General features: G+C 36.6%; 1 protein-coding gene across 5 annotated transcripts in view; it reads left to right on the top strand.

Moving 5' to 3' along the window:
- RYR2 (ryanodine receptor 2) overlaps nucleotides 1-23,839 on the top strand; it is a 726,942-nt gene that overhangs the window by 354,473 nt on the left and 348,630 nt on the right. For all 5 annotated transcript variants that reach the window (XM_038533815.1, XM_038533818.1, XM_038533817.1 and 2 more), the window contains 4 exons: nucleotides 4,243-4,407; nucleotides 9,397-9,518; nucleotides 13,329-13,512; nucleotides 15,878-16,013. In XM_038533815.1, coding sequence (XP_038389743.1) covers nucleotides 4,243-4,407; nucleotides 9,397-9,518; nucleotides 13,329-13,512; nucleotides 15,878-16,013 — 607 coding nt within the window. The remainder of the gene's footprint in view (nucleotides 1-4,242; nucleotides 4,408-9,396; nucleotides 9,519-13,328; nucleotides 13,513-15,877; nucleotides 16,014-23,839) is intronic.

The following is a 23,839-nucleotide window of genomic DNA, read 5'->3' as shown; positions in this document are numbered from 1 at the left end:
AAAGCAATCTGCTCTTGGGGACACCTGCATGGTGCAGTTGATTAAGGGTCCAATTCTTGATTTTTGCCTCAAGTTATGGTCTCAGGTTGTAGGATTGAGCCCCGTGTCATGCTCTGCACTCAACACAGAGTCTGCTTGGGATTGTCTCTCCCTATGCATCTGCTCCCCACCACATGCAAATGCACACATGCACTCTCTGTAAATAAATAAATAAATAAATAAATAAATAAATAAAAATAAATAAATAAATAAATAAATAAATAAATAAATAGATAGATAGATAGATCTTTTAAAAAAAATCTGATTTTGAGACTGGAAAATTTCTATTGATCTGCTTTCAACTTCCTTGACTCCTTAGTCTGTAGTTTCAATCTGATGTTAAGCTGATCCAATTAATTTTATATTTCAATTTTTGTTTCTGTTTTGCTATTACATTTCATTTTATATAGTTTCTCAACTGAGATTCCCATCAGTTTATTCATTATGCATATGTTTTCCTTTATGTCCTTGAATGTTTTTTATATTTGTAATAGTTGCCTTAAAGTCCTTCTCTGCTAATTGTAAGGGCTATCTCTGCATCATTTCTGTTACCTGTTACTACTTTTTCTTTGGTATGGGTCACATTTGGTTTTGTTTTTTTAATTTAGTATAGGTCACTTTTTCTTGTTTTTCTTGTCTACTTGTTTTTGACAGTATATACTGCATATTAGAAATGATACATTATAGAGACTCTGAATTTTGTGGGACCTTTTTGTTTTTTTTTTTGTTTTGTTTTCTAAAGAGTATTTTGGTTTCAGCAGGCAATTCACCCTGTTGGACTGAACCTCCAGCTTTGTTCTCTCTTTTTGTAGTGGGCAGTTGCTTGTATTTCTGCTTACTTATTTTAGCTTTCATCTCTCATTCTGTAGGGCATAGTTTAGTGTTCAAAAAGAATTTGGGTAAATTTATAAGCAGACTTTGCAGATATTTTTTTTTTGGCCTGGGATTTAGCTCATCTAATGTTCTGGCTGCTTTTTGAGCCCTCAAGTGTGTGCTCTGATATCTCAAGCCAGTAAAGCAGAAGATTTCTTTTGCCTGAGCTGTAGGCTGACAAATAGGCAGGGCATGCCCGACAGCCAAAGGCAGCTTTTAAAAATATCACTTGGGTACTGTTTTCCTTTAGAGAGAAAAATATTCTCCAATTTCTCCCTGCTTTTGGTCCCTTTCAATGATCTTCAGATAGATTCTGGAGAGTATTTTTTTTTTCTAAATTGTATAATTGTTATCTATGATCCAACTCTACTGTACTCTGTCATTTCCTAAAGCCAGACGAAATAAAACAAAAACAGAAACAAAAGAATGAAAGAATGAAAAAAAACCCCAAAAGAATAAAAGAAGAATGAAAAAAAGTCAAAAAGTGATACCAAAACTATAAAGGCTGCTGATTTTGATACAGAGTAGCTAATACAGAGTATTAGTAAAACTATTACTTGCCTGATTTGGACACTGTATTTCTAGTAATACAGGCTAATTTTAGTAGGTGTCACATTCTTGACTCATGTTTATGCTTAGGTTTATAGTCGTTCAAAGTATCTAGATTATTCTCACCTGAATTTCTCTACTCCTAAACCTGACTTACAGAAAATGACAGGAAATAAAAGAAGGAAACATGAATGGCCTTTATTCTCTCATACAGTAAATAATCACACTACTTTTTTTTCTAATGTTACTTTGGCAGTTTTTCCCTGACCTGAGGATCAGAGATTGTTACTAAAACAGTCTTCAGGAAATGTCATGATTAAAACTTCTAACCGGAGAGTAATGTGGACTACTTCATAAAAGCCAGACAAAGCATAACTTTACAATGAGGAATTGTGGCTTCGCAAAGCACAATCCAAACTCTATAAATAGACTACCAACTAATTCCTTTGGATAAAGGAAAAACAAAAAGTAAGAATGTTAGAGGCTCATTGTTTTATTCAGAGGAGATAATTACATTGTTATATTTTACCCTGGAATTTAATTTTCCCATTGATAGGTTTGGTGTAAGTGGATTAGTAGTTTATCTTGTTTGATAGAATGAAGTTGGAAAGGCTTAATTATCTGTTTTATGGAAGATTCTTAGAAGAGTGTCCCAAGTTATTTGCATAATGGTTAAATCAACTTATAATTGTATTCATTTCCTTGTATGAACTTGACCTTCTGTATTAAAAATTTCAGTTCACTTTAGTTTTCAAATGTTGGAATGTTCATAATCATTTTAGAGTTATAAGTTATTTAGTACAACATCAAATGACAGGAACAAAATCTACCAAAATTTTGTTTTCCTTGAATTACTCCTTTTTGAATAACAGCCATAAGGTTTACTGCAATCTAATCTTCAAAAACATTTGTGTAACTATTAGTAATTTCCAACTAATTGTGTAATTATTACTCCAAGCAAAACTTCAAAAACACTTGTGTAACTATTACAAAAGCCAAATAAGGAAAGACACAGGTGAGATTTAAATTAAATTTAACAATGAAAGACCACAGAGAAGAATAAGAAACCGCAAAAAGAGGTACAGAAGCAAAAAGAACATTGGATTTTTTTTCTTTATTTTTAAGGACTATATAGAATTTCAAGCTATCATGGGGCCTGAAGACTAGAATTCAGTGTGGGAGGGAAAACTGAAAGAACACATTAAAGGAAGAAGCATCAAAATAAGTATATCTTGTTGGTGTCAGATGATTCATTGTTCTTAGCACAGGGAGCTTAACCTAGTAAGCTCCTACAGGGAACGAATATTTCCATAGTCCACATTGGAAGTTGTAGTTGTGGAAACTGAATTATCGCTTTGATCAGTTCAAAAGAAATTATCACTATTATTACCGTCCTTAGTAACATCACCATCAACATTGCCAACACCCCATATTTATGGTCAGAATCATGAAAATGTATGTAAGTGTTCATTTTATCCCAGGCACCCAGCTGAAAACTTTATATGCATTATCCATTTTTTCTGATACTACAGGCAAGATACTTTTGTTAGCTTTATTTACAAGTGAGAAACCTAAGGCTTAAAAGGTTTAATTAAATCGTCTTAAGGTCACAGAAGTAATCAGAGGCAGAGATTGAACTCAAAAGTGGATTTTCTGTTTCCTTAAACCTATGCTCTTAATCACCAATAATGGGAAAAAAAACTGGAAGTCTGAGCTACTAATTTTAAGATGTCTGGTTTGGAGTTTGCCATGAAGCAATATAAAATTTTATGTTATGGCCAAAATAATTTTCTACCAGTATGAATAATTCAAGGTAGTTTATTTATCTTTATAATTTCCCACTTTGATTTTCAGTATCAGTTGAACTGCTGGAATAGAGTACTTAAAAATTTTTTTTTTTATTGGAGTTCAGTTTGCCAACATATACCATATCATGCTCATCCCGTCAAGTGCCCACCTCAGTGCCTGTCACCCAGTCACCCCACCCCCTGCCCACCTCCCCTTCCACTACCACTTGTTTGTTTCCCAGAGTTAGGAGTCTCTCATGTTCTGTCATCCTCACTGATATTTCCCACTCATTTTCTCTCCTTTCCCCTTTATTCCCTTCACTATTTCTTATATTCTCCAAATGAATGAGACCATATAATATTTGTCCTTCTCTGAATGACTTACTTCACTAAGCATAATACCCTCCAGTTCCATCCACGTTGAAGCAAATTGTGGGTATTTGTTGTTTCTAATGGTTGAGGAATATTCCATTGTATATATAGACCACATCTTTTTTATCCATTCATCTTTCGATGGACACTAAGGCTCCTTCCACAGTTTGGCTATTGTGAACATTGCTGCTATAAATATTGGGGTGCAGGTGTCCTGCTGCCTCACTGCTTCTGTATCTTTGGGGTAAATCCCCAGTAGTGCAATTGAGTACTTGACCATTATTATTTTATTTTTTATTTTATTATTTTTTAAAGATTTTGTTCATTTATTCATGAGAGAAGCAGAGGGAGAGAGAGAGGCAGAGACACAGGCAGAGGGAGAAGCAGGCTCCATGCGAGGAACGCGATATGGACTCGATCCCGGGACTCCAGGATCATACCCTGGGCTGAAGGCAGATGCCAAACCGCTGAGCCACCTAGGGATCCCAAACCATTATTATTTTAAAGGATGTCAGAGGGCTGAATTTTTCAAGGAGCATATTTACAAAAAGGCAAAGTTCTTTCAATATAAACTACTATTTTTAGAACTTTTGCTTATCTTTTTTTCCTTTTTCTCCTCTAGGAAAAATTGGATGTGGGTGTGAGAAAAGAAGTAGATGGCATGGGGACATCTGAAATAAAATATGGAGACTCAGTATGCTATATACAACATATAAATACAGGCCTATGGCTTACCTACCAGTCTGTGGATGTAAAATCAGTGAGAATGGGATCCATACAACGTAAGGTAAGATTATGTAAGAACACAATTCATAGTAGCCATTTTTTATGACAAAAAACACAAATGCCAAGACAAAAAGAAATAGCTAACAATTTGAGCCACCTGCTAAACATCATTATTGACATGCAAAAAGGTCAAATCTCACCATAGTAATCTCTCTGGTTTTTGTGAGGTAAACTATGCTGGATATTACAACACAGCTTTAAATATTAAGCCCAGAAGTATACTCTTTTCTGGATCCTATCCTAGTCTACCTACTTCAGTTTGTTCTCCTTGCTTCTGCTAGGGATATGTTTCTAGAATGCAGGAGAGTTCATGCAGCCCAGCTGCTAAGTCTTCCACTGAGAATCTGTTGCTTTCAAAGCAGGTGCTATACTTCTGGATAGTGATATGATACCCTTCCTGACCTGCCTCTTACCTCATCTGTGCCCCGTTCTCTTATTCTTTGTCCAATCTCTAGACAGTATCTTTGGTTTTCCCAGCCCACCACTTGGACTACATTACTTTTACTTCCTCACAAAAATTTGGCTTTGAAAAAAATGTCTATTTAGATCATCTGTCCATTCTGAGATCAGATTATATTTTTGTTGTTATTGACTTCTGTGAATTCTTTATTTATATAGGATATTAATCCCTTATCAGATACATGATTTGCAAATACCTTCTTGCATCTAGTAGGTTGCTGTTCATTTCGTACACATGAAATTAATATGGTATGCTGGTCGATTATAGTTCAGTAAAAAGCCAACAAACACAATATGGGTTCTACATTTCTGTGCTTTTGCATACACAGTGCAAACTGTGTTCAACAACTGTGGTACCCCAACGCAGTCAAAATTTATGTTTAACTTTTGTCTCCTTCCAAAACTTTACTAATAGCCTATTGCTGATGGGAAGCTTCACTGAAAACATAAACAATTAACACATATTTTGTATGCTACATGCATTATATACCGTATTCTTACAATAAAGTAAGCGAGAGAAAACAAAATATTAAGAAAATCAGAAGAGAAAATACATGTATAGTACTATACAGTATATTTTGAAAAAAAAATCCACATGTGAGTACCCTGTGTAGTTTAAACCTGTGTTATTCAGGGGTCAACTGCACTCCACTCTTTCCTCTCTTTGGAATGCCCTTTAAAACTTTTTTTCTCCACCCAATTTCTACCTGTCCTCCAGAGGTTAAATTTTTTTTTTTAAGATTTTATTTATTAGAGAGAGAGTGTGCATGATGGGAGGCAGTGCAGAAGGAGAGGGAGAAGCACACTCTCCGCTGAGCAGGGAACCTAATCCTAGGACCCTGAGATCATGACCTGAGCTGAAGGCAGATGCCTAGCCGGCTGAGCCACCCAGGTGCCCCCAGAGGTGAAGTTTAAAGATAATTTGAAAACTTATTCTGAATGTCTCAGCTTATTTCCTATGTCCTCCTTTGTGTTCTCATAATATTTGTGTATGACTTATTAAGTTTTATTTGAGGTCCTGTGCTATTTCACTTACTAGGCTACCTTTCTCCTCTTTCTCTCCTACCTCCCTTCCTCCCTCCCTTGATCTCTCCCCCTCCTACCCACCATTTGTGAACTTCTTTAAGGGCAAATATATAGTACTAAATTTTACACCAACATGTAGCACAGTGCACAGAACCAAAAAACAAGACAACGATTACTTCTCTAAATGTTGGAAAGACTATAGTGGGGCAGAAATCTTTATTTTCAGTATGGATTGTTTAATTGTGTTTTATTGTGATCTCTTTGGAGTGACCAGCACTGATTTTAGTGAGGTTGGAGGCTGATTCTCCTTTGAGGGAGTTGTCTTAATGCATCACTCTACTATCTTAGAGCTTTGGGTGGACAGCCAGGGACAGCTCTCCTGCAGACCCACATAATCTTTGTGAAGAGATGATCACTTGTCTTTGAGGTCTTTGATCTAGGCTTATAAATTTAAATGTGTTTGTTTGTATGCAGTATTGTAAACCATTTATTATTTCCTATGACTGAGCTTAGCTGAATTTAACGTTTTATGATGGGAAATTCAAATATATGCCAAGGAAACAAAATAGTATGCTGAGCCCTGGTGTATCTATCCTTCACCTTCATCGTTTCTAGTGCTTTTTTATGCTTGTTTCATTTACAGTTCTGCATCCTTGCCATGTTCTGCTAAATTATTACTGTTACCTATGTGGAATTTTTAAAGGTAGTATCTAAATACACTGAAATGCCAAAAGATTATGTGATCCACACAAGTGATGATGTGGCAGGAGAAAGTTCCATTTCAGCAGAAAGTCGCCCAGCGTTCCTGTCCAGCTCATCTTCCTGCCCCTTCTTCCCCAGGCGCAACTGCTTCTGTAACATTTTCCCACCATAGGTTAGTTTTGCCTGGTGCAGAACTTCATATAAAGGAAACTATGTAGCACCACTCTTTGGTATAAAGCTTCTTCCATTCAGCAAAATGCCTTTGACTTTTGTCCCAAGTTATGGTTATTTGGAACCAAAGGATTCAGGCTGCTTCTTGAGGTCCTCAGAAGACAGAGGTTAGAGTAGGTTCATTTCACAGTCTAAGGGGGGAGGGACAGAAAGGAAAGGACATGTTTTCCTTCAGTTTTTTAGTTTCTTTCTCGGGAAATAAGCTCGTTCCACTTCTCCATATTGGCTGTCCTCGTTCTGTATTCTTATCTTTCTTCCTTATTTCCAGATCTTGCTTCCCAGATTGTCCTCCAGATCACTCATTTTGTTGTGTTTGGTGCTATTCTCAAGTTCTCTCAGTGTCTTTGAAATTGTACTTTTCTTGTAATTTTTCATGATTTCACCCTCAGTCACTTTTTATGTCAACGTTCCATTTTTCATTGTTCTGATTATTCATCTCAGGCGTTTTCTTACTGTGAACCTTCACTCCTGTTTCACAGAATTTATACCTTCTTGCATCCTACAGGTAATTGAAATAGTTCATATATGTAAGTTATATCCTGCTACTCCTGTTTTTTATGGCTTCTTAAAAACTTAGTAATTTTTGCTGAATTTTTATCAGTTAAAGAAATTATAAATCATGTTTTAATGGCCTTCAATTTGTTGATAAATAAGGTAATGAGTATTATAATATTGAAGAATCCTTAAAGGCATAGACAAAACCCTATTTGGCCATAGTCTATTATGCTTTTGAAATATTACTAGATCTTATTCACGTTTTCTTTAGAATTACTACATGTATATTCAGAGATAAAATTAATTTTTGTTTGTTAGGGATATTGGAATTTCATGAAATTTTCATATGTCACAAAATACATTTTTTGAGTCTTTTTTAACCATTTAAAAATGTAAAATTCACTTAAAGCTCACAGACTGTACTCAAAAATGGCATAGTTTGCTGACCTCTGATCAGGACCAGTTTACCATGAAAAAAAATCTCTGTTCTTTGAAGATTCATTAGAACTCACATGTAAACCTAGGATCTTTTATATATTAACTCTTATACTTCCCTTTCTAGTATCTTCTAAATAAGCCAATCTCATCAAATTTTCTACTTTATTTGATTCTTGATTTGCTAGGAAGCCATCCATTTCCTCTGGGATATTAATTTACATTATTTTGCCATTGAGTTGTATATAATATTGATTTATGACAGTGCTACGATTTTGCTGTCTTTTGTGTCTTATATCTTATTCTGTTTTTTTTTCTTCTTTTTAAAATTTTATCTTTAGCCTGGCTTGTGAAAGGTTTATTTATTTTATTTGTCTTCTCAAAGAATCAAATCTTGGTTTATCCATCCTTTTTAGTACTTGGTTTTTAGTTCATTAGTTCCTCTTTTTATCTTTATGAATTCCACTTCTCCACTTTATTTTTCTTTTTTTTTGTCTTACAATGAATAATATGTTCCTTCATTTTAATCATTTTTTCTTTGTCAATGAAGACATTTAAGACAATGAAGAATTGCCTTTGAATATGGATGTAGCTCTGTCTCATTGATTTTGGTCTGAGGAGTTCCTCTTTACACTGCTTTTCAGATAATGTATAATTTTGGTTCTAGTTACTAATTTTAGTTCAGTACCCCTGCTTACATGTGCTGAAATGTCTTGCTACAGGCACTGAGTGAAGGAAGCTAGATACACATAGTCCCATTTATATGTAGAACACAATGGACTTTCTCTGTGAAGAGTCAGGAATGTGGGGAGCAGTATAGAGGATGGGGAACAGTAAGGGAGCCCTAGGGGTATCTTAAGGTTCTATAATGTTCTCTGTCTGGATTGAGGTGTTGATTACATGGTGCATTCACTTTGTGAAGTTCATTTAACTGTTCACCGAAGATTTCTACACTTATATTATTACTTTCATAAAAAGTTCAAAAGCATAAAGTCTAACAAAAGAATGAATAAGATAAAAGTGCATTTTTTAAAGAACTTAGATGCCTTAGAAACACTGATAGGTACTTATTTGAGTACAGTGTGTGTTCAGAACTGCTGTCTAACTGGCATACCAATGCAATGTTTTCCTTTATTGCTTTGTTCAGAGTTTGCTTAGATTGTGGTTCAGTCATTGAACATAGATATATGAGAATATTCTGGTGTCTGTTTTGTTCAACTCATTTACTGGTGAATTCTTTGAGAGAAGAACCCAATGAATATATTAAATGACTGGTTTGTAAGAGCATATTATTTTAAATGTACACATCAGCTTATTGCCCCTTGTCCCTGCCTTTTGATTCTATTTATTGTTATGGCTTACCTTTGGAGTTCACATCTTCTTAACACCCATTTAGAAAAGGAGATGGTAGGGGCGCCTGGGTGGCTCAGTCAATTAAGTATCTGCCTTTGGCTCAGGTCATGATCCCAGGATCCTGGGTCAGCAGGAAGCCTGATTGTCCCTCTCCCTGTGCCTCCATCTCCCTCTGCCTGCTGCTCCCCCTGCTTGTGCGCTCTCTCTCTCTGTCAAATAAATAAACATAAATCTTAATAAAAAGAAAGGAGATAACGGGAGTAATGGTGTTAATTCTGTGTTTGTACAGGCTATTATGCATCATGAAGGTCACATGGATGATGGCTTAAATTTATCCAGATCTCAGCATGAAGAATCACGGACTGCACGAGTCATTCGGAGCACAGTTTTCCTTTTCAATAGATTTATAAGGTATGTTTTATTTTGCTGTAGTAGTAGTTTGACATTTTATTTCAATTTCCTTATTAGATTTACAAATACACAATTCTAAAATATACTATGGTGGTAAACCTATATAATTTGGTAGGTTGGCAGTACACATTTGAAAATGATAGATGATTTTATGTCTTTCATATAAATAAACTTTTAAAAAGGGAATGTGATTTTTAGAAATTGTGTGTGTAACTTATAATTCATAGCTGTAGTTCAGGATTATTTTATAAAACACCCTTGAGCTGGACCTATTTAAATTTCCTTTCACATTGAGGGTGATGAAACCTAGATGCTTTGTGAGTTTTGAATATTGATTGATTGATTGATTGGAGGGGCAGAGGAAGAGGGAGAGAGAGAATCTTAAGCATGCTCCATACTCAGTGCAGAGACCAATTCAGGGTTTGATTTCACAACCCTGAAATCATGACCTGAACTGGAATCAAGAGCTGAACACAAGCAACTGATCCACCCGGGTGCAGCTTGGAATGTATTTAAAAATGATTCTTGTAGTAACTAAGTTTTCCTACCTCATAATGGAAAACAGTTGCATATCTACAGACTAAATCAAGCTTGAGGTCAAAATGTTTTCTGGTAACATTGTACCAATATACACTCTGGCTTGTGATGGATAAATCCTATATCTCTTTAAACTTGCCAATTTGATGGAAAGGCAAATTATGTGTGTATGTGTTTATATGTATATACCTATGTATGTATGTATTCATAATAATTTTTTAAGTTGAATTTATTCAGGAATTGTGAAAATAGTGGTAATTCATGTTTGTTGACCAGATTTATTTTTCTTAGTGATTTACCTATTATTTAATTAATCCTGTTCATATATATTTTTATATCTGTGAGTTTTACATACATGATCATTAGTATTTATTGAAAAGAGTTCTTGAATTAATATAGTTCTTCAATATATCTTAGAAACTTTGAAACATTTTATATAATTATAGAATATTATAAAGGGTAGGTTATTTTAAGTAAAATAATTTGATCCTTCTGTAATATTAATGAAAGCATCAAAATTCCTTAAAATCTCTGTCTTAATAATATTGGCACCTATATATTTTTAAAAGTAGATTATTTTTAAGTATTTGTTTTATTAATGTAGAGCTATTTACTATTAAGAGCCTAATTTAAAAAAAATGCATAGGCAGACTTCTGTTTCTTACTTACTTAGGGTGAAAGTCAAGGTAATTTAGTTTTCTTTATTTGTGTTTTCTTATGTAGTTTCTTTTCTTTTAAGATTTTATTTATTTGAGAGAGAGAGAGAAAGAGAGTGTACACTTGGATGGGGAGAGCCAGAGGGAGGGGAAGAGAATACTAAGCAGATCCTGCAATGAGCACAGAGCCTGACACTGGGCTCAGTCTCACAACCCTGAGCTCTTGACCTGAGGCAAAAGCAAGAGTCAGACACTTAAGTGACTGAGCCACTCAGGCACCCCCATAGGGTATTTCCTGTGACCCTTCTGGTTTCTGCCTGGTCAGGGTACTTGTGGTGGTGATGGTGGAAATGTGTGTGTGTGTTTGCATTTGTGTTTACTTTCTGAAAGTAAATTATATTAGGGAGGAATCTATTTGGTTGTAATATTGTTTAATCTTCAAAGTGCAAAATATAGAGAATTTGTGGCTTTAATTTTTGCTCAGATATAGTGTGATTCTACCACCTTTGGTTTTCCTCAATTATTTTTTGTCTTCATTTTTTTGTTCTTGATAAATTAAGATGGTGAATGTCTTTAAAGGAGATAGAAGTTGTAAAACTTAACAATTTGGGGGGGTTCTTGGATAGTATTTGACAAGAGATTTCTAGAAAATAATTGGATGGTTACATTGCTGATAGATATATTCAGCTTAATAACCTAAGAAGTGATGTTTCTTATTATTTCTTTTTACATTTAAAAATGTGGATACTGGGATCCCTGGGTGGCGCAGCGGTTTGGCGCCTGCCTTTGGCCCAGGGCGCGATCCTGGAGACCCGGGATCGAATCCCACATCAGGCTCCCGGTGCATGGAGCCTGCTTCTCCCTCTGCCTATGTCTCTGCCTCTCTCTCTCTCTGTGACTATCATAAATAAATTAAAAAAAAAATCAGTCATAAAAATGTGGATACTATATTTGATGGGGCACCTGGGTGGTTCAGTTGGTTAAGTGTCTTCCGTTGGTTTGGCTTGGGTCATGATATTGAGGTCATGGGATTGAGGGGTTTGCTGGGCTCATGCTGAGCACAGAGTCTGCTTGCCCTCCCTTGCCCCTCATCTCACTGGCTGCTCACACCGATGGGTGCTGGGCATGCATACTTGATTTCTCTCTATCTCAATAAATAAATAAATCTTTAAAAAATGTAGATACTATATTTGAATCACTTGAATTTCATTCACTTCAGTATGAGGAGAGTTGAGTTTGACTTTACTATAAACGTATTTATCATTTAACTGAAGTGTAATAGGATAAAATGTTTAGAACAGAAATATTTCATTGCATGTAAGTTTTCATTGTAATAGAGAAATCATTTTCTACTGAAAAGTCATTTCTATTACTTTTTGGGCAGAGAAAGACAGAGATGATAAAACTAGGCAATAGATAAATTCTATTGTAATTGATATGAAATTGCCAGCTAAAACTTTAGAAGAGTTGTATAGTTTTCCTATTTCTGCTGTTTATGAGGCTAAAGTCAACTATTTCAACATTATTTGTCATCTCTATGTAATTGATGATACATGTTAAATTATATTTGTGAGCAATGTAAATTCAAAGATAAGCTTATTCTCACTAATGAGGCCCTTACTGTTTTTAAAATGTAAGTTCTAAAACAGATAATTAACCAGGAACATTTCTTTGGAATAAAATATTGCCACATAATTTTGCTGATGCAGAGACCAGGAAAGGAAGTATAATATTTTATGCATTAAATTTTGTCATAACTAATATGAGTATTACTGTATCATCTATAGTATATGCATTCTCCCATCCTTTTATGGTGTCTGTTGTGTGCTTTTTAATAAACTTCTTATTTTGAAATGATTTTGATTTACAAATACCAGATTTTAAAGTTCTTTCCAGATACATTCAGAGCTATGAATTCTAAAACTCAGAATCTCAGAAAGCTTAACAAATTAACACATTGACATGCCAGTAATGTTTTTCTTCAAAGAAAACACAACACGATGTTTCTTAGTCCAATTATAAATACTTTTTTTCAGATAAAAGCATTTTAATATATTATTTTCCAATTAATAAGAAAAATTTAAAATAAACATCATTGGAATGTACTTTTAAACAGGCAGGAATTTTCAGAATGGCAGTGAGGGTCACTGATAGTGTAGGAGTTAACACTTCCTTCTCCCAAAACAAACAAACAAAAACAGAACAAGTGAAGTCAGAATCAGAAATCTGGGAAGCTGATCTTAATCCTTGAAGTGAATATAATGATTTAAAATGAAAATCAAGTGGTTCCTAAATATTGAGACCATTGGCTTTGTAGGAATTGGTTCTTTTTTTTTTTTTTTTAGGAATTGGTTCTTGAGGGCTTTCAAGTTTATGTCTAGATGTGTCTGTCTTCATATTGGTGGTTTTAATATAGCATCATATATACTTGACAAAATCAAGAATTTCTCATTTGAATATATTAATTATCACTGTTTGAGGGAAATGAGCACCTGGCTCATGGGTTCCTTTTACAGTGGTGCAGGGAGAGAGAGTAAAGCCTTAAATCCTCTGTGATCTAAAAAAAATAGTAAGATTGGGGATCGCTGATGTAGAAAAATGTTTGCCGTTTATTTAGGGGCCTCGATGCGCTCAGCAAGAAAGTGAGGGCCTCCACTGTGGACCTCCCTATAGAGTCTGTGAGTCTAAGTCTGCAAGACTTGATTGGCTACTTCCACCCCCCGGATGAGCACTTGGAGCATGAAGACAAGCAGAACAGATTGCGAGCTCTCAAGAACCGGCAAAACCTCTTCCAGGAAGAGGTGAGCTTCCACCAGCCTTCATTTCTTTCATGCCACCATCTCAGGAAAACAGCTGCTCTGGGGTGATGCGCTCTGACGGGTTTGCACTCTGAGCAGGTAAACTATGGCCTGAGAACCGGGCTTACAGGAATCCTGCAATTATCTTTCTTTCTCTGTCGGGGAGTGGGGAGTGCTAGTTTAGAAAAACGGAAGTCTACACTCCCCTGGCAAAGGATGTTCTATTTTGCTGTTTGCTGGGCCTTTATACTGATCGTTCACTGCACTGCACTTTGCTTCCTGTTTGTTATATAAACACAGCCTCTTAAAGTGTCTAAATGAATACAGGCTTTGACAAGCAAGAAGATTTGTAGACTGTTCAGCAGGTTCTTGAGGCCCCTTGGATGTGCCTGAGGGTCCGCAGGGAGTTTTACATTGGGAGGGAAGCTGCCCAGGGGAGGGAAGGCCGCCCAGGGCAGAGCTGCGGGCTCTCTGCTCTCTGCGGGCAGAGCAGCTCTACTCACTGCTTTTACAGGTGTTCAGTTTTTGTGTGTGATTTTATTTCATGCACATTCTGGTTAAAAAAGAGCTCAAGTGCCGTGTTTTATAGACATACTAACAGAAGGACTGAGGGTTATGTCTAAGGATCCTAAAACGAGTGTCAGATTTAGTACCATCTATTCAGGAATTGCAGTGATAGGAGGTCAGAGGGGAGCTGGCAAATCAGGCCAGCTCAGCAGGTGTTCCTATTCTTTATACAGTGCTTCCTGTATATGGAATAATGAGTGTTTCTGAGTAAAAGTACCTTTGTAAAAGTATCTAAGAAAAAAGGTTAGAGAATATTGCTGAGTGCGCAGAATCCCTAACTCTACATTCTTCTGGTTTTAAAACTGTTTCCTAATTTTCCATCAAATTATTTGAAATTAACATTAATTTTTGAAGGCTTTTTACTGTGTGTATATAAAAAAAAAAACCTAATGTGTTTAGAGACTGTAGCGGTATGAAAGCACAGGGCAGGTCAACATGAGCCAGTAACAACTTGGAGTAGTTTGTTGGGACCTTTTCGTTTGGTGTATGCCAAAATGTTAGTCTATGCTACATTCATTTTGTACCTAGAAAAACTACAATGAAACACTGGGCTGTGAAAGTTTGAGATATTGATTTGGATTTTTTCCCCCAATTTCTCATGTAAGACAACATGGAGGGGGACCTAGAAATGTGCTTATGTCCCTGGTGCCTCTTAGAACAATGTGAGAAACAGGTTCTCTTGATTGGTCAATTCCTACTAGCTCCTCCTTTCATGTGCTTGGCCTCATTTTGGCAACCTTAATCTAGTAATAATAATAAAAGCATAATTTCAAATGTAGACAGCATCTTACAAAGCTCTATAATGCATTTTTTATTTGTTTCAAAGATCTCTTTTCATGAGCTTTTTCTTCATTCATTCATTCATTAGATCTTTCATTTAATATTAAAAATTATGATGATAGTTATGATCATGATGATGCCTGCCCTAACAACAAGGATTCTTAGGTCCTATGCTTTTATAGGGAAGGAAGAGAAATCTGTTTCCTCTACTCCTCTTAGGTTCATAGCTTGAGGTCCTGCAGGTTGGAGTGACAAAAGACAGATATAAGAAAACAAGAGGATATTTATTAACTTGTGAGTCATGCATAACCATGGGAGCACTCAGTGATGAGCAACTCAGAGGCGTGGTTAGAACTTGGACTTATACAGCATCTTAACAAAAGGACAGTAAATGTGTAGAAAGTTGAAAAGATGAAAGGAATTTTGATCTTCTAGGGGCAGCAAGTTGTGGAACAGCAAATATCTGGGGAAACTCATAAGGATGAGTTAGTAAAGTTTGTTATGTGCATTCCTCTGTGAAGCCTCTGGGCTGATGAGTGCCAGGGTCTTGTTTGTTGTAATTAAGCATCTCTTGCCCCTCCTGGTGGAGGTAAAGGGCAGAGAATTTTTCTTGTGTCTGCTTTTTCTCAATAGCCTTCAGCTCAAAATAATCCTATGCCAAAGAGGCATATCTTGGGGTTGCATACTCTGAACCTCTTCATTTACTCATGGTAAGATACAGTTGTGATTGATTCATTAATCTACTTGCAAATATAAGTATAAAGCACATATTTTTGCATTGTTCTTCTGCTTGCATTTGAGAATAGTCCTCCAAATTTAAAAACCACTTGAGTTATGTCAAGAAAATGTTATTTTACATGCAAGTGTGTTTCTTCCTGTCGTTTAACTAAATGACCTCAATTTTCCTAACAATTAACAGTCTTACCTTAAGCCAGGCTTTTTTTTTTTTTTAATCAACTGTGCATTTCTTGTCTATGAGCAGATTCACAGTTTCTGATGGTAATTTTTATTAACATTACAGGGAATGATCAACCTCGTGCTCGAGTGTATAGACAGGCTGCATGTGTATAGCAGCGCGGCACACTTTGCTGATGTTGCTGGGAGAGAAGCAGGCGAGTCCTGGAAGTCGATTCTGAATTCTCTCTATGAGTTGCTAGGTAAGAAGTATGATGATTTTTAAGGCAATTGATTCATGTCTCTTTAAAATGATCCCATAGCAGTTACTGCAGTTTTATGACTTGCTTCTTAATTGAGGCTTTTGGTGTTTACTATTGTGCCTAAAGCCAAGTGACGTTTAGTACTTGCATCTGTCTCTGAGTGTGGACTGTGGCGAGGGCAGTAGATCAGTCTTTGGTTTATGGAGGGGAGTTAGCGAGGGTGTGATTTTGTGGGTGAAGGGACTCTGTGTGAATATGCATGAAGTATTTTTCTTTATGTTCTCTCTTTTTTTTTTTTAGATTTTATTTATTTATTGACACAGAGAGAGAGGTAGAGACACAGGCAAAGGGAGAGGGAGAAGCAGGCTCCATGCAGGGAGCCCGATGTGGGACTTGATCCCAGGTCTCCAGGATCACACCGCAGGCTGCAGGCGGTGCCAAACCGCTGCGCCACCAGGGCTGCCCTTCTTTATGTTCTCAAGTGACTCCTACAAGACTCCTCTTTCTCCATCACAAGGATCTTGTCAGGGACCCTCTCCATCCTCCTTCTGTAGTCTTTTTGAGATTTGCATTTGCATCTTTTAGGTGTGCTTGATGTAAATTTAAAAATGCTTGTGGTTTGTGCCGCATTCCAGTTGACTGTATGCAAGCATACATCCTTATTAGTTTTGGCCTGGACTATTCCAGTAGCTTTTACTTGTCTCTTATCAGGAACTAGGAACTTGCAAGCTTGTGAGGTGGCCTCAAAAGATTTGGGAGTCCAAATCAATTACCTGGAAATAAGCCTGCCTGCCCTTTTGCTTTGGATAAAGATACCGTCTCCCTCTTCCAAGGCTGCTTGCTACAAACATCCTTGAAAGGCTGACCCAAAAGAAAGGCTTGCACTGGCTCTGTCACAAGACGTGCAAAAACATGAGACCCGTGGAGAATGACCTCTCTTTTCACTCGCCCTCAGTTCCCAAATCCCAGATTCATCTGGACGCTGTGACTCCACCTATCTTCCATTTAGAAATTTCTCACATTTTCCCACCATTTCAGAAGGTGAAATTTAACTTGCTTTGCCTGGTATGTGAGGCCCCGGCAAACTCTTCCAGCCTGGGCCTTGGCACTGGCTTTCCCCTTTCTCTAGCCATACCCATTTCTGAGTGTCCTGTCCATACTTCGGTGATATTTTCATACTCCTGCCTTTACCAGAATTCCTTCAAGGCCTGGTTCACATGTGACTTTTTTGAAGTTAATCTTGACATCTTTTCCTAGCTCTAAAGCATGATTATGCAGTTTGTTCATTTGTTCGTTCGTTCATTCCTTCTCTCTCTCTCTCTCTCTCTCCTTTCTTGATACTTAGTGTTTATTTGCATTATAACATCTACTCCACTTCTTACTTAGTTACATATATGCCTGTGATATCGAGGGCAAGTATAATACCCTTTCTCGTTTTTGCATCTCTGTCATTTAACTTCATGTCTGACACATGGCAGATACTCAGTAAACATTTTCTAATTAAACAGAGTTCTGATAGAGTAGGAAAGTATATGCCTAAGTAGAGAAAAGAGGTCTTGAGGCATTTTTTTGTTTATGTGAAGAATGGAAGGTAGTCAAAATATTTGGAAATTCCCTATAATCTAATTGAAACTCCTTAAAATTTAAAAATACTATTTAGCAAATAAAACCCTTGTGCCTGCTAGCATTTTTAATATATTTCCTTTAGGTGGGTATTTGATATGCCATGAAAATTAAACACATGTAGTTTGCTACTTTCAGAGTAAGGGGTAACACTGGCTGGCATTTCTTTGAGCAGGACCCAGGCCATGGAGGCTTTCTAGGAATCTGGATTTATTATTTTACCCATGAAATCACTAGGACAAGGATTTTATGATGCCAGTATTCTAAGGGCTGTATTTCTTTGCCAGTGAAGAAATTACAGTGCTGAATTTCTGCATTTGGTTGAAACTGATGTGTGGTAGTGTTTTTAACACCACAATTTAGTTATTCACTTGAGAGGACATTGGATTCATTTCTGTGAGAAACTAGATGTTTAGGGTCAAGACCTGTGTGTGTTTGAGGGTAGGAAGGATTATGAGTGGAAACAGTATTGTTATATATCTAGATAATGTGCATTTTATATTTTCACATTAGTGGTTTCCATAGTCTGTTTTTTCATTTCAATAGGTCCGTGTGCTCATGTATCCATAAGTAATAAAAATGTACAGAGAGAATTATAATGATTTTTCTAAAATCATAGAAAAATGTCTAATCCTAGCAAAGTCAACACTTCCTTTCTATCCTTTTGGGCTATGTAGCCCTCAGACTTCTTTTATAAACCTTCACAGACTTCTTTGGGGATTAAATCTCATTAATTTAGAATGTACCAAAGTAGTAATAATAAACTTGATGAAATGCTGGAGACATGGAGGGTGGGAGCACAACTCCTCATCATAATTGGTTTTATGGTTCAATTTTTAATGAGACCATGGCAAAGATATGGTTTTTTGAAAGATTTTATTTATTTATTCATGAGAGACACAGAGAGAGAGGCAGAGACATAGGCAGAGGGAGAAGCAGTCTCTCCGCAGGGAGCCCCATGTGGGACTCTACCCCAGGACCCTGGGATCTCCATCTGAGCCAAAGGCAGATGCTCAACCACTCAGTTACCCAGCCGTCCCTAAAGATATGATATGATTTGTAAATGGTTTATTCAAAGAGGGTGGGAGGAAGCAGTTGTAGGTGGAATGATGATGGCACTCTTAGGATGTGTCTGGTTGCAAATGACAGCCTCAACCCAAGGTGGCTCACACAGTGGAGGACATTCATTGGCTTGTGTAGAATTGGAAGTCTGCCATTGGGTGTACTCAGTGGCTTCATCATAGCATCCAGAACCTACTTCTTCTGTCAACAGAGTCAGATCCTTCCAATGCTGGCTTCCCTTGTGTGGCCTCAGTGGGCTGTCCTCAGCTCATGGTGCTGCAGATTTCCTCTCTAACATGGAAGAAGTGAAAGAAAGCTGCTCCTGGAAATTATCTCTTAGGAAGGAGCATGCCATTTCCTAAAACCTCTAGCCTATCACCTCTTTCATCTCATTAGCCCAAACTGTATGCATAGTCCTTCTTGAGCTCTTCATTCTTACCAGAGAGGATGGGAATTTCACCAACACTGACTCTGCCTGAGACAGGACCCCCTCCTGAAACTGGGGCCAAGCCCTAGGACTGCTTGGCTGCCATACAGATGTGAACATTGCAGAGAATTCTGGAAAAAAAGCTACAGTGCCCAACTCAAATATTAATTAAATACTTGATTCATCCAAAGGTTTTATGGACTGAATTCTAATCTGAATTTTATGGCTGGTCTGTCTCTCTCTTTTTACCTGTGACCTCACTCACTTTGTCTCTAGGCCCAGAGCTTTTGGGTCTGTCCATTGCTTGCCTCCCATCCAGAATATTCTTCCAGAATGTCTAGAATTAGTTAATATAAGGGATTTGATAGACAGTACATTTATATCTATATTAAAGATTAATATGTAGATATAAAGTATATATTTCTTAAATATATTATGTTTCCTTAATTATTTACATCCCGTTTGATTAAGAAAGGATTTGAGGGAGCTGTTACTTAAAATTGGCACATTTAGAATTCTCTAAAACTCACATCTTAAAGGAGGGTAACAGTATAGTAATCCTTTATGTCATTAAGATAATACACAGTGGTTTCAGAAACATGCATATTTTGTGGCTTTTAAACTAATTTTTTCATGTGGCAAGAGACATAAGTTCTGAATGTACTTTACACACACACACACACACACGCACACACACACACTCCTCACATTAACTTTTGCGTTTTCGCATTGCTACTCCTCAGAGTTTTTGTTAATTCCCCACACCTATCTCCCTCTCTCTCTTTTTTAAATATCTCTCTAGGGAAGCTTGGTTTTCCATTTTGTTTGTTATTTCCCAAGAGTCTTAAATCTCTGTTCCTTTTATAGTCTTCTGAAAAGGTGTTCTCTGCCATGTTGGGAGAACATGGACTTGGAGTCTAATGGTTCTGAATTTAAACAGGAGTCTCATCTGTTCAAAAGATTGAGAGCTTGCTGTGGTAGGTGCCTGAATCTGGGCAGTGGGGGGCAGCTGTGTGCTGTATAGTCCCTGATCCTTGCATTTAATGGTTGAGTAAGTGACACACAATGTAAACAACAAAGCTAGCCATGATGTTGTGCAGCTACTGACTTTACTGCCTTGACCATCCTGATACAAGTTACTATTAAATCATGTTAGTAAGTGATTAATAAAAGACTGATAAATTTGAATGCAAAAATTAAAATGTTTATGATAAATGATATCATTACAAAATAAAAATAGGTGGGAATTTTGTAAAGTATGTTGTCTATATGAAGGACAAAGTCTTGGTTTCTGTAATATGTAGAGTTTTCATAAATCCATAAGGAAAGGAAGTAGCATCTAATGGAAAAAAGAGACAAAAGATGGAGACAATTCCCTGACCCATAAATAACAATAGATTCTCAACATGACAAAACCTTGCAAATTAAAATGATAAATAAAGATCTCTTTTCATTTTTTAGCTTGGTACATAAAAAATTTGGTAACACCCATTATTGGGGAAAATGTTGGGTAATATGTTTTTAGTGAGAGAGTAAATTGATGGAATTTAAAACAAACTTTGGTTGGCAATACATATAAAACTTTAAATGTATTTCCCTTTACTCTAGAAATTCTACTTTAAGATATGTATTCTAGAGATATATTTGTACATGTGTACATATTATGTCCACTGCATAATTGTTTATAAATTACATAAAGTTGAAAACAATTTTTCTATCAACAGGGGATTGGTTACATAAGTAACAGTGTAGTACTGTGTTATCATTGAAAACTTAGATAAACATATCATTGGGAAAACTGTATAAGACTGGCCATTTGCTGTAATTTCTTAGCATGGGCATCTAGGCCATGGTATTAAGTGAAAAACAGAAGCAAAAACAACAACATAAAAAAAGAAACAAGAAGGATACTTTATGAACATTAAGATTCCAAATGCATTATATTAGAAATATATAAAAAAAGATTCATTCTTGTATTCTCTGGTTGTTTCTGGGGGGATGCACAGAAAACTGCTATGTGGCTGCTTTTCCGGGGACAGATCTTTGGCTTTTCTGTGTGTTCCATTACATATGTATTCTTACTCTATTTTCACACATTACTTCTATAATTGAAAAAGTCATTAACATAAGTGTGTAATATTACACCATTGAGGATGAAAGGGAAAAATAGTATATTAATTGCAGTTGAATGACTTATAAATATAAAATGTATATTTTATACATACATATTTGTATTTTATATACGCATGTATATAAAGAGGATCTCTTTCAGTATATACATGACAGATTCACTGATGATTGTAGGAGGTAAATAGAAGTATGAGAGATTTTATGGCTTAAACATTTCTTTGACTACTCTTTCTGTATTTATTGTAGTGAACACTGATTTCATGATTAGAAATAAATGACTATAATTTTATGTTGACTTAAGAACTATCTGCTGTCAATAATTTATATTGAAGTCAGTGTGATCATAAGATAAGTAGACATCTCTACATGAGTATATATTTCAGTCTGGCTGCAGAAGTATCAGATCTGCAGCAATATTTGGAGTTCATAAGATATTTATACCTCACCGTCCTTCCTTACTCAGGAAGTTTGATTCAAGTATCATTAACTCCAAGTTTGTTAAGTCTCCTTCCCATACTTCCCAACTTACTTCCCAACTAAGTAGATGGTCCTGTCTTGGACTTGTGTGTGAAATAACCCTTCTTTTTCTTCAGTAGGTTTATTTAGCATGGAGAGAGCAGGTGAGAATGACAATCTATAACAATTTTAAAATTTGACATGGATATATTTAATATGTGTTTTAGGTGGAGAACGACAAAAGTTGATTCATGAGCCTGCCACTTGGAGGAACTGAGGATCTTAGAGGCACCGGTTATTCATAGTTTGAAAGCATTGCTGTGGCATGTTTAATCTGCAAGGGGCTTGGCTTGCAAGCCACGGTGATTTTCTAAAGATGTCTGAGAAAAGGCTTATGGCAAACCCTGTCTATAAATACTCATTTTATGAAGAATCAAAGTATGAAGCAAAGTATGAAACAGCATAGACCATGGCCCTCTTAGGAAGGCAGAAGTTACCAGTTTCTGAATCCTTTAAGACTTGGAAAGAGAACAGTGATAAAGGATTTTGGCACATTCAGAGCATTTTCCTGGTGTTGCAAGGAGGCAGATCTTTCTAAATGCCATAAAACACTGAGGGAAGGTATTCAAGAGATGTAAAAGGAGGGCCTTGGCTTCAAACAGGCTTATATCAGTTATTACTCTGGCATCTGTGCATACAGATATTTCTATGTTGGCCTCCAGGAAATCCTGAAAGACAAATTACAAAAGACAGTATTTCTTTTCAATTTGGTAATAATCTCATGTCTACGAAATGACCTTGACAGTCACTAATACATTTTTAATGAAAATGCAATTTATAACCTGTTTTGTGAGATACTTTCTTAATCTGTTGACAGATGACCAGGATCCCACCCCTACTAATCTCTTCTAGATCAGAGATTCCAGCAGGAAGAGATGGGGTAGGGGAAGTACAGCATAGACTGGATCTGAGTGTGGACTCAGGAGCTGAAATTGTGTTGGCTCCACTGTGAGTTGTGTGAGCAGGAACATGCTACTGTCTCTACTTACTTTCTCCTTCATGAGCCAGTTATTGTTTTCCTTCCGATGAGGTCACAGAGAGAACCTAGCACAGTTTTTACTTGGTTGTGTGGCTGCCTGTTCTCTGGCTCTGGCCAGGTTAAAGCTGTCATCCCAGTGGAGGGGATTGGAGGGACTGGCAGTGGCTGGGAGCTGACTTTCTCTGGTGTGCATGTTAGATGTTTTTAGCGAAGTCCCTTCTCATGGGACAGAATAGCTGCAGCTCTATTCTGGGCGGCTCTTTGCCGCTCCTTGCTTGGCCATGTGCAGCTGGTAGTCTACCTCCAGCCTGTTTTTCCTAAAGTCTTCCTGCTGCTCAGTAGATGACTCCACTGAGTGGACTCAGGATGAGTCTACAGAGATGCTCTCCCTCCAGGATCCATGAGAAATGCCCATGTGTTCTTGACCCAATTCAGTCATATAGGCCGATCTATGCTGAGCAGTTGTTCAATGCTTCTACTTCCTGGGAAGGGTCATCAAACCTGAGTTCATAGGGTCCCCGAACTGCAGGGACGTTTCCTCAAGTTCTCCAAAAAGTTTCTATGGCATAGCTCTCTTAAATTTTTCAACAGCATTCTGGAGTTTTTATTTGTTTGTTTACTTTGGGTTTTGAGGTTTTCAGGATTTAGGAGTAACCACTTGTTAATTTGAAAATTAAAAAAAAAAAATTGTGGATTCTAGTTCTTTGGTCCCTCATTTGCCTGTGCTCTAACTATTCACTTAGTATTTCCAGACTTTGCATGTAAGCGCCAAAGGAGAACATCATTTGACTTCCTGCTGTATCTCTTACACCTTGAACAATGCCAGATACAAAGCAGGTAATCAGTGTTTGTTGAATAAATTTTAGAAGTGAGCGTTTTCTTGGAAGATCTTTACATCTTTATCTGTAGCTTTCTGATTCTATGAATATTTTGAGAAATTTTGAGTCTGAGAGTTTAAAGACACTAACACATGAGGACACAAGGATGTTACAATACAAATATGATATGCAGAATGGAGTATTTTTTCAATAATAATTTTCAATTGACTGCCAATATGACTTGCATTTCATCTTCTGATTGGATAAAAGT

Source organism: Canis lupus, chromosome 4, assembly GCF_011100685.1.
Source record: "Canis lupus familiaris isolate Mischka breed German Shepherd chromosome 4, alternate assembly UU_Cfam_GSD_1.0, whole genome shotgun sequence".
Taxonomy (NCBI): domain Eukaryota; kingdom Metazoa; phylum Chordata; class Mammalia; order Carnivora; family Canidae; genus Canis; species Canis lupus.
This window is presented reverse-complemented; position numbering and strand designations above follow the sequence as displayed.